The sequence below is a fragment of the Dipodomys ordii genome, unplaced genomic scaffold (assembly GCF_000151885.1).
Source record: "Dipodomys ordii isolate 6190 unplaced genomic scaffold, Dord_2.0 Scaffold33, whole genome shotgun sequence".
In the NCBI taxonomy this organism is placed as follows: domain Eukaryota; kingdom Metazoa; phylum Chordata; class Mammalia; order Rodentia; family Heteromyidae; genus Dipodomys; species Dipodomys ordii.
In genome coordinates, this window is record NW_012267249.1 from 7,439,257 (window position 1) to 7,448,800 (window position 9,544).

General features: G+C 53.3%; 1 protein-coding gene across 1 annotated transcript in view; it reads left to right on the forward strand.

Moving 5' to 3' along the window:
- Faah (fatty acid amide hydrolase) overlaps nt 1-9,335 on the forward strand; it is a 14,148-nt gene extending 4,813 nt beyond the window's left edge. Inside the window, exons 3-15 of the mRNA XM_013016794.1 lie at nt 228-362; nt 532-665; nt 763-969; nt 1,189-1,229; nt 1,431-1,555; nt 2,966-3,091; nt 3,552-3,649; nt 5,161-5,260; nt 5,559-5,599; nt 6,379-6,418; nt 6,888-6,996; nt 7,502-7,647; nt 8,034-9,335. Coding sequence (XP_012872248.1) covers nt 228-362; nt 532-665; nt 763-969; nt 1,189-1,229; nt 1,431-1,555; nt 2,966-3,091; nt 3,552-3,649; nt 5,161-5,260; nt 5,559-5,599; nt 6,379-6,418; nt 6,888-6,996; nt 7,502-7,647; nt 8,034-8,183 — 1,452 coding nt within the window. The 3' untranslated portion in view covers nt 8,184-9,335. The remainder of the gene's footprint in view (nt 1-227; nt 363-531; nt 666-762; nt 970-1,188; nt 1,230-1,430; nt 1,556-2,965; nt 3,092-3,551; nt 3,650-5,160; nt 5,261-5,558; nt 5,600-6,378; nt 6,419-6,887; nt 6,997-7,501; nt 7,648-8,033) is intronic.
- Nucleotides 9,336-9,544: the final 209 nt, after the last annotated feature.

The following is a 9,544-nucleotide window of genomic DNA, read 5'->3' on the forward strand; positions in this document are numbered from 1 at the left end:
CGGAAGTGGCGCTGTAGCTCAAGTGGTAGAGCGCTCGCCTTGAGCTGAAGAGCTGAGGGACAGCGCCCAGGCCCAGAGTTCAAGCCCCACAACCGACCAAAAAAAAAAAAAGTTCAGGGACAGCATCCAGGCCCTGAGTTCAAGCTAGGACAAGCACCAAAATAAATAAATAATAAAAGTAAAGAAAAAGAGGCCAGCTTTTTTCTTCTTATGTCCACATCCCCTAGGCCTGGGAAGTGAATAAAGGAATCAACTGTGTGACCTCTTATCTGGCTGACTGTGAGACCCAGCTGTCCCGGGCTCCGCGGCGGGGTCTGCTCTATGGGGTCCCTGTGAGCCTCAAGGAGTGCTTCCACTACAAGGTATTCCCTGCCCAGTATTGGGCTCCATCCCCCTTCTCGCCTAGCAGCCAGCCCTGTGGCCAGGGTTACTTGGGGCCCTCAGAGAAAAATAGCAGGTCCTGAGTCCTTGAGAGAGGACCAGAGTGGGCCGGAGCTTCTGGCTCCTCTTGATGTCCTTCCCTCCTCCCAGGGTCAGAACTCCACGCTGGGATTGAGCCTGCACGAGGGGGTGCTGGCAGAATGTGACAGCGTGGTGGTGCAGGTGCTGAAGCTGCAGGGCGCCGTGCCCTTTGTGCACACCAATGTCCCCCAGTCTATGTACAGGTTGGTCTTGGCTTGGGCCTCAGCAAGGTGAGGTAGGGGTGGCTGGTGGGCATTTGAGTTGATCTGACCTGGGCTAATCTGTTTCTGCTTCCTCCAGCTATGACTGCAGTAATCCCCTCTTTGGTCAGACCATTAATCCATGGAAGTCCTCCAAGAGCCCAGGAGGTTCGTCAGGGGGTGAGGGAGCCCTCATTGGGTCCGGAGGCTCCCCCCTTGGCCTAGGCACTGACATTGGAGGCAGTATCCGCTTCCCTTCATCCTTCTGTGGCATCTGTGGCCTCAAGCCTACCGGAAATCGCCTTAGGTATGGTAGGTTTGGGAAGCTTCTGAGCCCTTTGCTGTGTGATCCTGGCCTAGCCTCCAACCTCTCTGGGCTACAGAGTTTGATGGGAGGAAGTGTTACCAGCCTTAGTCATGCAGGGTTCCTAGTTTCCAGTGCTGGGAGTTTGGAGCTGCCACATGCACTTGGAGTGGGCCGAGGGTAGCCACTTCCAGTTTCCAACATCTTGTGTTTCTTATCCAGCAAGAGTGGCCTGAAGGGCAGTGTCTATGGACAGGAGGCAGGTGAGGCTGTGGTGTCCTCTGTGCCCTGGTGGAGGGTGGTGGGGGTGTGTGTGTGTGACCTGATCCACCTCTGCCCCTGCTTCCCGGGTTGGTAATGTCTGACTGTCAGGCAACTCTTTGTCTTAAACTCCCGAGCCTTGACCCAGCCTGAGAACCCACTGGGGCCTTTGACCCTTCTTGCCCCTATTTCCTGCCCTACAGTGAAGCTCTCTGTTGGTCCCATGGCCCGGGATGTGGAGAGCCTGGCGCTGTGCATGCGAGCCTTGCTATGTGAGGACATGTTCCGTTTGGATCCCACCGTGCCCCCCCTGCCCTTCAGGGAAGAGGTGAGCAGGGGTGGGTGTGGCTGAAGGGGTGTGGACAGGCCCCAAGACCTCCTCTCCTGCAAACCCTAGAATCTGAAGCCAGGCTTCATTGCTATACCACAGTTTGCCACCAGGTGGCAGCCTTGCTTGGATTTGGAAATCTTCAGCTTTCCAGCCTTGCTGCTGGGAGTCAGGAGTAACTACTTTGAGTCTGAGAACTCCTTGGAAGAGAAGCCCTGTACCTGGGGTGTGTTTGTCTCCGAGTCATTAGCAGCCTTGATGACTGTACTCCTGTTCTTTTCTCCAGCAGTAGGATGCTTGGCATACAGGCCCAGTGAGTGGTAGACAAAGTGCGGGCTCCCCAAAATATCACAGAGACAGCCTGTTGGTCAGACAAAGTTGAGGTGGGGGAGTCTTTCCTCAACAGAACCTGAGCAGATTTCCTGCCATAGAGGGCAGGGAAGAGTGGGATCTAGCTTAGACAGGTCTTCTAATGTGAGTGTTGGCTGGGGTAAGGTAAAAATCACCAGCTAATAGTTAGGGATTGGGGACATAGAAAGGTAAGGCGCTGGAGGTACGAGGATCAAAGCCCTGGGGTGTCATTGTCCTTGGATGCTTTCTACAGAAGAATTGAAGACTGTTCAAGCATCAAGGAAGTTGATTGTATGTATAAAGTGTTTGGCAAAAGGCACACTAGATGGACCCAGACTGGAACAGGTGCCACATCAATGTGGTGTGTGAATTGTGTGATACAAGCTCTACTTCCTACTCTGCTGTTTCTTTTTCCCGTGCCTGCTTCTTGTCTCACCCCAGTAAATCCACCTTGAGTGGGCTGAGGGACCACGGGCAGGAGAGTAGACCAGATGTTCCTGGTGGGTGCGGCAGGTGGGCAGATTGGAGTAGGGTAGAGCAGGCTTTCCCTACTCAACCGATTAAACACTGCACCCTGAACTCCTTCCTTCCCAAGAGGGAGGAGAGCCCTGTCCAGAGGTCTGGAACAGTTTGTCATAGGAGCAGGGCAAGTAATGAACTTTAGCTCAGGAGACAGAATACCTGAGTTCAGACCTAACCTTGTTACTCTGTACCAAGTGTCTGGTCAGGTCCTAATCACACTCTGGGCTCTAGTCTCTAAGTAGTCCCAGTTTCTTCTTACGACCAATGGGGATCTTCTTCCTTTTCTTGCCACTTCACTGTGAAGGTGTTTTATGAAGGGGACAGATATGGAAGGTCCTGGCCTTGGTCGTGGTCCATTTTTTTTGGTGGGGGAGAGGGAGGGGGAGGAGGGGGTATGGTGTCAGAGGGATCCAGGTTGCAGCCTTGCAGCTCTGATTGAAGCTAAGTAGCTTTTCTGTCTCTAGGAGCTCTTCCTAGGCCATCCTCGCCTGACTCAGCCCTGCTCTGCCCTGCCCTGCCTCTTGTGTTTGCTCCCAGATCTACACAAGCTCCCGGCCCCTGAGAGTGGGATATTATGAGACTGACAACTATACCATGCCTAGCCCAGCCATGAAGCGGGCCTTGCTAGAGACCAAGCAGAGCCTTGAAGCTGCTGGCCACACGGTATGCTGGTGAGGGTTCAAAGTCCTGGTATCTCCTCTCCTCTAGGGAGAGGCTGCTTCCTCCAAGCCCCTCTCCTATTTAGTCATTTGTAACAAAAACCATGGCCTGGAGGAACCAGCATATGGAGGGATGTCTAGGAATATTAGGGCGAGCGGTGGGTGGAGAACTGGCCTGAACTAAGTGGCATATCAACACTGCATGAATGGGGGGCGGGGGGACACACGGCCATAAACAGAGGGTCTCAGGCCCCTGAGACTGTGGGACAGCTTTGTGTGTGATTCCAAATATCACTCGGGAGGGCCATTTTACAGGTGTTTTTCATGACTCAGTAAAGCTGCCTTTGTGGCTTTTGTGAAAGCGACCATGCAATGGGCAGGGTAGGTTTAGCCCCTACTCTGGGCCACCAGGGAAGCATGAGGCCCCACACATACTGGGGCCTTTACACTCTTACTCCCTGCAGCTGGTTCCCTTCTTGCCAAACAACATACCCCATGCTCTGGAGACCCTGGCGACAGGCGGGCTATTCAGTGATGGAGGCCACACCTTCCTGCAGAACTTGTGAGTGCTGTTGGGCTTCAGGGTATGTGGTAGGATCAGAAGTGGCCTGGACCTGGAGAGAGCATGTGGCCGTATGACTCCTGGGATGGGCCGTAGTCACAGCCTTCAGGGCGCCGACCTCGCTCTAATAGTGGTACGAATTAGGCCTGGAGATAGCTCACCAGGGAGGCTTTGGGAAGGTGCCAGCCCAAGGCTGGCAAGGGGGGAGTGGGTTGCACATTCCTAGCCCTACCTGAGCTGAACTTGTTTGTGTGTGTTGTGCGGGGAGATAGGGACTTCAGGGGGTTTTCTTCTGTCTAGAAAGATCCAGGATCAAGGCAGGAGGATGGGGGATATGCATCAGGCTGTGGTTCTGGCTCTGTTTGGCCTGAGCCAAGTCTTTCTTTTTGAACAATTTTCTTAGTTTTCTCTACTGTGAAGAGGGAAGGTTGAAGAAAACTTTCTTTAAGGGACTTATCAGAGCTCATGTTTTAAAAAGCTTGTTTTTTTTTTTTTTTTTGGGTCCGGTCGTGGGTCCTGAACTCTGGGCCTGGACCCTGTCCCTGAGCTTTTTTTGCTCAAGGCTAGCATTCTACCATTTGAGGTACAAGTTCCACTTCCAGCTTTTTTTGGTGCTTAAATGGAGATAAGAGTCTCACAGGCTTAACTGCCTGGGCTGGATTTGAACCGTGATCTTCAGATCTCAGCCTCCTGATAGCTAGGTTTGTAGGCGTGAACCACCAGCACCCAGTGTCTTTGGCTACTTTTTGTCATCAAAGGGGCAGACACAGACTTGTGAAGATAGCTTTTAGGGGGTATCTCTGGCCGGCGGAATGTGCCTCTCAGGCCATAAGCCTGCTTCCTCTAACTAGCTGTGGGGCAGCTTGACTCTTGCAGCTTTGCTCTATCATGGGCCCACCCTGTGGTATCCCCCAGCTGTCAAGTACGGTGGGCTTCAGTGGAGATGGCTACCTCTCACTCTGCCCTGGGAATGAAGCCCAGAGTTGGTCACTTGTGACTTCCTCCTTGATCTTGAGGCAAACGATGGGCAGCCCACTCCGAACAGTCCCACTTGAGCCTACAGGCTGGCATCAGTGCCAGTTGGTACCTACCCAGCATGAAGCCTAGGCAGGAAAGTGTTGCCCTTACTCCTTAAGACTCTGAGCTGGCTCTGCTGGAGAGGGAGATCCTGAACAGCCTTGGGGCCTCCAGTGAGTGGAGTTCAGGCACAAAAAGGTACAAACATTGAAAGGAGGTTAATGGAGGTGCTGGAGACCAGCATTTACTGGGTTCTGGTGGCGGGGTGTGGAGGAGATATAAAAGGAACTGGCAAGATTGGGAATGGGGTGCAGTGCTAAGCAGGAAGCGGGGGGGGGATGAAAGTGCCTCCACTCGCTCTTTTTTTGGGGGGGGGTCCAGTCGTGGGGCCTGAACTCTGGGCCTGGGCGCTGTCCCTCAGCTCTTCAGCTCAAGGCTAGCACTCTACCACTGAGCCACCTTCCCAGCCCTCCACTCGCTCTTTTATCTTCCAGCAAAGGTGATTTTGTGGACTCCTGCTTGGGGGACCTGATCCTAGTTCTGAAGCTGCCCACATGGCTTAAAGGGCTGCTGTCCTTCCTGCTGAAGCCTATGGTAAGGGAACAAGTTATTTGAGGCGCTGGGCTGGGTAGAGCCTGTAGGGTCCCCCATCCTGTGACACCTCATAGCCTCTGGCTCTTTGCTGCCTTCCTTACCCTCTTGGGTTAGGTAGGCATGGCTTCTTCTTCTCTCCACTCCTTCCCCAACTGCTCTCCTCCCCATCCCCTCCAGTTTTCAGACAACCTGCTTGCCAAAAGGGGTACACCCTGGGCCTTGGGGGACACAGGAGAAGGTGCGGGTGGCTGGCTGTGCCCCAAGCTGAGTCACTGATCCAGTGTCTGTTCCGGTGCAGCTCCCACGGTTGGCAAGCTTTCTCAGCAGCCTGAAACCTCGGTGAGTATCGATCCTGTGCCCAGATGCCTGGCCCTATTTTTCTCCAACCATTCTGAGTCTAGGTTGTTTCTGACAGGAAAAGCCCCAGGGAAAGAAGGTTCTGAGGTAGAAGTTGTTCAGGCAGGGGGCAACTTCTGAAGATGTTTTAGTAGGGTCCAGCTCTGGCTGGAAGGCAAGGGTTTAAGGAGGGAAGAAGATGACATTGGGCTTCAAGTATAGCTGAAGTGGTAGAGTTCTTGCCTTGCAAGTACAAGGCCCTTAGTTCAATCCTCAGTACCACCCAGATGGGAGACCAGATGGGCAGAGAACAATGGTCAGGGAGGAGTTGGGCAGGGGTGGTAGGGATGGTAGATACCGGGGAAACATGGAAGACTGTTAGGGATCTGAATTGAACTATGCTGTTCTATCTGCTCTTTAGGGACTCATGCTGGAGAAGCAGGGTACAAATCATCTTATTCCCAGGCTGGCATTCTGTGGACTGTCCTTTTCTCACCCCCAGGCATTCAGGACCTTTAACAGCACTGTCATTTCCTGTGTCCTGAGTAACAAAGAATCAGACCTGGTCTAGTACTACCTCTGCTCTGGAGTCACCCAGTGACTCGGCCTAAGTCTCTCTGGGGCCTGTGTTTCTCATGTGGCAGCAGGTCCTTGAACTGCTTGCTCTCTCAGCATTCCCATAGGGTGGAGGGAGATCTGGAAGTGGTGAGAATAGAGTGTATGACACTGCTAATGCCTGTGGCTGTGGCTCTGGTCATGGTGACCCTACTCCCTCTGCCTAGGTCGGCTGCAAAGCTCTGGGAACTGCAACATGAGATCCAGGTGAGGCCTGAGTCCCTCTAGTAGGGCTGGGCAGAGTGTGAAAGTTGGAGTTGTTTACTTTTTCTTTGTGGTCCTTTCTTTGTCCTGGTATTCTGGATGACCTGCCATTCCCCTCCCCCTCTCTGGATCACTGCTTGGACCCTGCTTTCTGACACTCATTTACTTCAGTGCCTGTCCTTAAGGGCTGAGTGAGCATGGCTCCTGCCCTGGCCATCTCTTTGCCCCTCTGGAGCTAACTATGGCCATGCAGTGCATGGCTTCCCCTTGGCAGGAAGTCACATCTGTAGTTCAGATGGAGGTTAATTATAGTGATATCCCTTAAAAGCGATGTTGCCGACCTGCCCTGAGGACCTCCATTCCTTGGGCTGGTAGCAGGTACTAGGGCCATAGCCACTCAGCCATTGTCTCTGCTCCTGACATGGTGGGTGTGAGTGCCTTCCCTGGCACAGGTGAGTGTCCCCTCCCTCAGGTGTACCGCAGCTCCGTGATCACTCAGTGGAGAGCACTGGACCTGGATGTGCTGCTGACCCCCATGCTTGGCCCTGCTCTAGACCTGAATGCTCCAGGCAGGGCCCCAGGTGAGCCCTCAAACACTCCTGCCCCTCCTCTTCTATGAGTTCTGCTCATGCCCGGTGGAGTTTCTGGGAAGTAGAGGAGAGGGAGCCCACCCCTGGGGGAGCACCAAGCCCTTTGTGGAGGGGCGGGGCATCACAGGGGAGTGGGCCCCAGAGATGAGATGGGAGATATTGGGATGCCCTGGGAGGGAAGCTCTGTTCAAATTGGGGATCTTGAATTAGAGAGTCTGTAGTTTGGGGAGGTAGGCTTTGAATCTAAATGATACTTGGGTAAGTCAAGAGAAAAAGAGTATTCCAGGTGGGGAAACTACATTGGTGAAGGCACAGGAGAAGAATCAGTGGATCTTTCAGAGATCCTAGGCTTTGTCACTCAAATCTCAGCCTGGGGAGTAGGCTTTTCCTGGCCGTGGGCAGATTGCCATTTTGAAGGGAGGGTAATGGTGGCTCGGGGAGGACAATGGGCCTGGCAGGGGGCAGAGTTTGCTGCAGCTGCAGTGCTGGGTTCCAGGGGCTGTCAGTTACACCATGCTGTACAACTGTCTGGACTTCCCTGCCGGGGTGGTACCAGTTACCACGGTGACAGCCGAGGATGATGCCCAGATGGAACACTATCAGGGATACTTTGGCGATATCTGGGACAAAATGCTGAAGAAGGTAAAGCTTGCTCACCTTCCAACTCATGCCCTTCCTGCCTGCTCCCCGGCCCCCCTCAGCTGTCGTTTTTGTTTTTTGTTTTTTTTTTGTTGGTTGTGGGTCTGAACTCTGGGCCTGGGCGCTGTCCCTCAGCTCTTCAAGCTCAAGGTTAGCCCTCTACCACTTGAGCCACAGTGCCACTTCCAGCTTTTTCTGCTTATGTAGTGCTGAAGAATTGAACCCAGGGCCTCATGCATGCAAGGCAAGCACTCTACCACTGAGCCACCTTCCCAGCCCACCCCCTCCACTGTCATGGGCAGGCCTCACCAGCCTTCCAGCAAGCCCCAAGCCTGTGGCAGCCTCTGTGCCCCCAGTCCTCAGTGCCTCGCCATCTGTGTTCTCTATAGGCCATGAAGAAGAGTGTGGGGCTGCCTGTGTCCGTGCAGTGTGTGGCTCTGCCCTGGCAGGAAGAAATGTGTCTGCGGTTGATGCGGGAGGTGGAGCAACTGATGACCCCGGAAAAGCGACTTTCTCCTCAGGAACACCTGCCTGCCTAGCTCCAGGCAACCTGGATCCCACATACTCCGTGGTCCAGCCTAGTTAGGCCACATTGCCACCCCACAAGCAAATGTTCAGCATGGGGGAAAGACTTCCATGCCCATCACCCTGACCCTCCTCTCCCCAAATTCTGGACCTTGCTCCCCTCTCCGACCCCTTACCCCATGTGACAGCCAGTACCTATGACATGGGCTAAGGCCCACCTACAGTGAAGAATCGGTTCCTTGTCTGTGCACTTTCTGGATGTTGCCATTCGGCTGCTGGGGGCTGGACCTGTTGGGAGCAGGGCTCTTTTCTTGCTGGGCATTAGCCTGGTTGTCCTGAGCACTGTCCCTGTTCTTTCTTGCTTTGCTCCCTTTCTCTGCCAACAGTGCCCTTTTCTGCTTTTGCATCACTCAACCCATTGAGGCCCAGCTTAGATCTTCCTCCAGAAGGTCTGCTGTCTTTCCTTTAGGCTATTTCCTGGCAGCCAGTAGTTTGTGTGATGCTACCTGAGCACACTTGCTCTCCCCAATGGCTACATCTTTGTCTTCCATGGACTGCAAAGGATCAGGAACGTGCCTGAATGGGCTGGGGTGTGGGGTGTGGGGTGAAGAGTTGAATGGACACAGCTGGCTCTAAGCTGGTGCTGTTGGGCAGAGAAGAGCTGGAGACAAGACAGTCATTTGACAGCATCTCACAGAGCCCACTGAGTCTGGATTGCTCTGGGAAGGCATCCTGGAGGAAAAGGACCTGTGCTGAAACTAGAAAATTCCTAGAGATTGAGATAAGAAATACTAAAAAAAAAAAAGGCATTCCAAAAAGAGACAGTTTTCCCAAAGACTATGGTGAGGGCAAGCATGTGGAATTGGTAGAGCAGAAGCAGAAATACAGGAGAGGCCAGATCAAGATGAACTTGGGGTCAGGAACTTGAACTCTTGTCTCATGGGAGATGAGGGCATTTGTAGGATCATGCACACTGGAGGAGCAAAGCGAAGGACATTGGGCCATGATTTGTAATCTACAGAGAGGCTGAAGTACTTGCCCAAGATTGAGAGGGGTTGTTTGGAACTGTTTTGGATTGGGATGGAGGTAAATTTGTGTCCTGTCCAGTCTGTCAGCTAACCTCTCATTGGACTGCATTGCCTGGTGGGTAAAAGGCAGTTAGTTTGTCATGGACTCTGGGTGTTTTTTGGGGGGGGTTCCTCTTTACATCTCTGGGGAGCTGGTAATATGTCAGTACCTAAGTCCTGGGGACAAGACAGCCCCTTGGCTCCCACCTGGCCTGATTTACAATCTCTCTCTCTCTCTTCCCCCATCTCTCCTTTCCTTCCCTCCCTCCCTCTCTTCCTCCTTTCTTTCTTCCTTCCTTCCTTCCTTC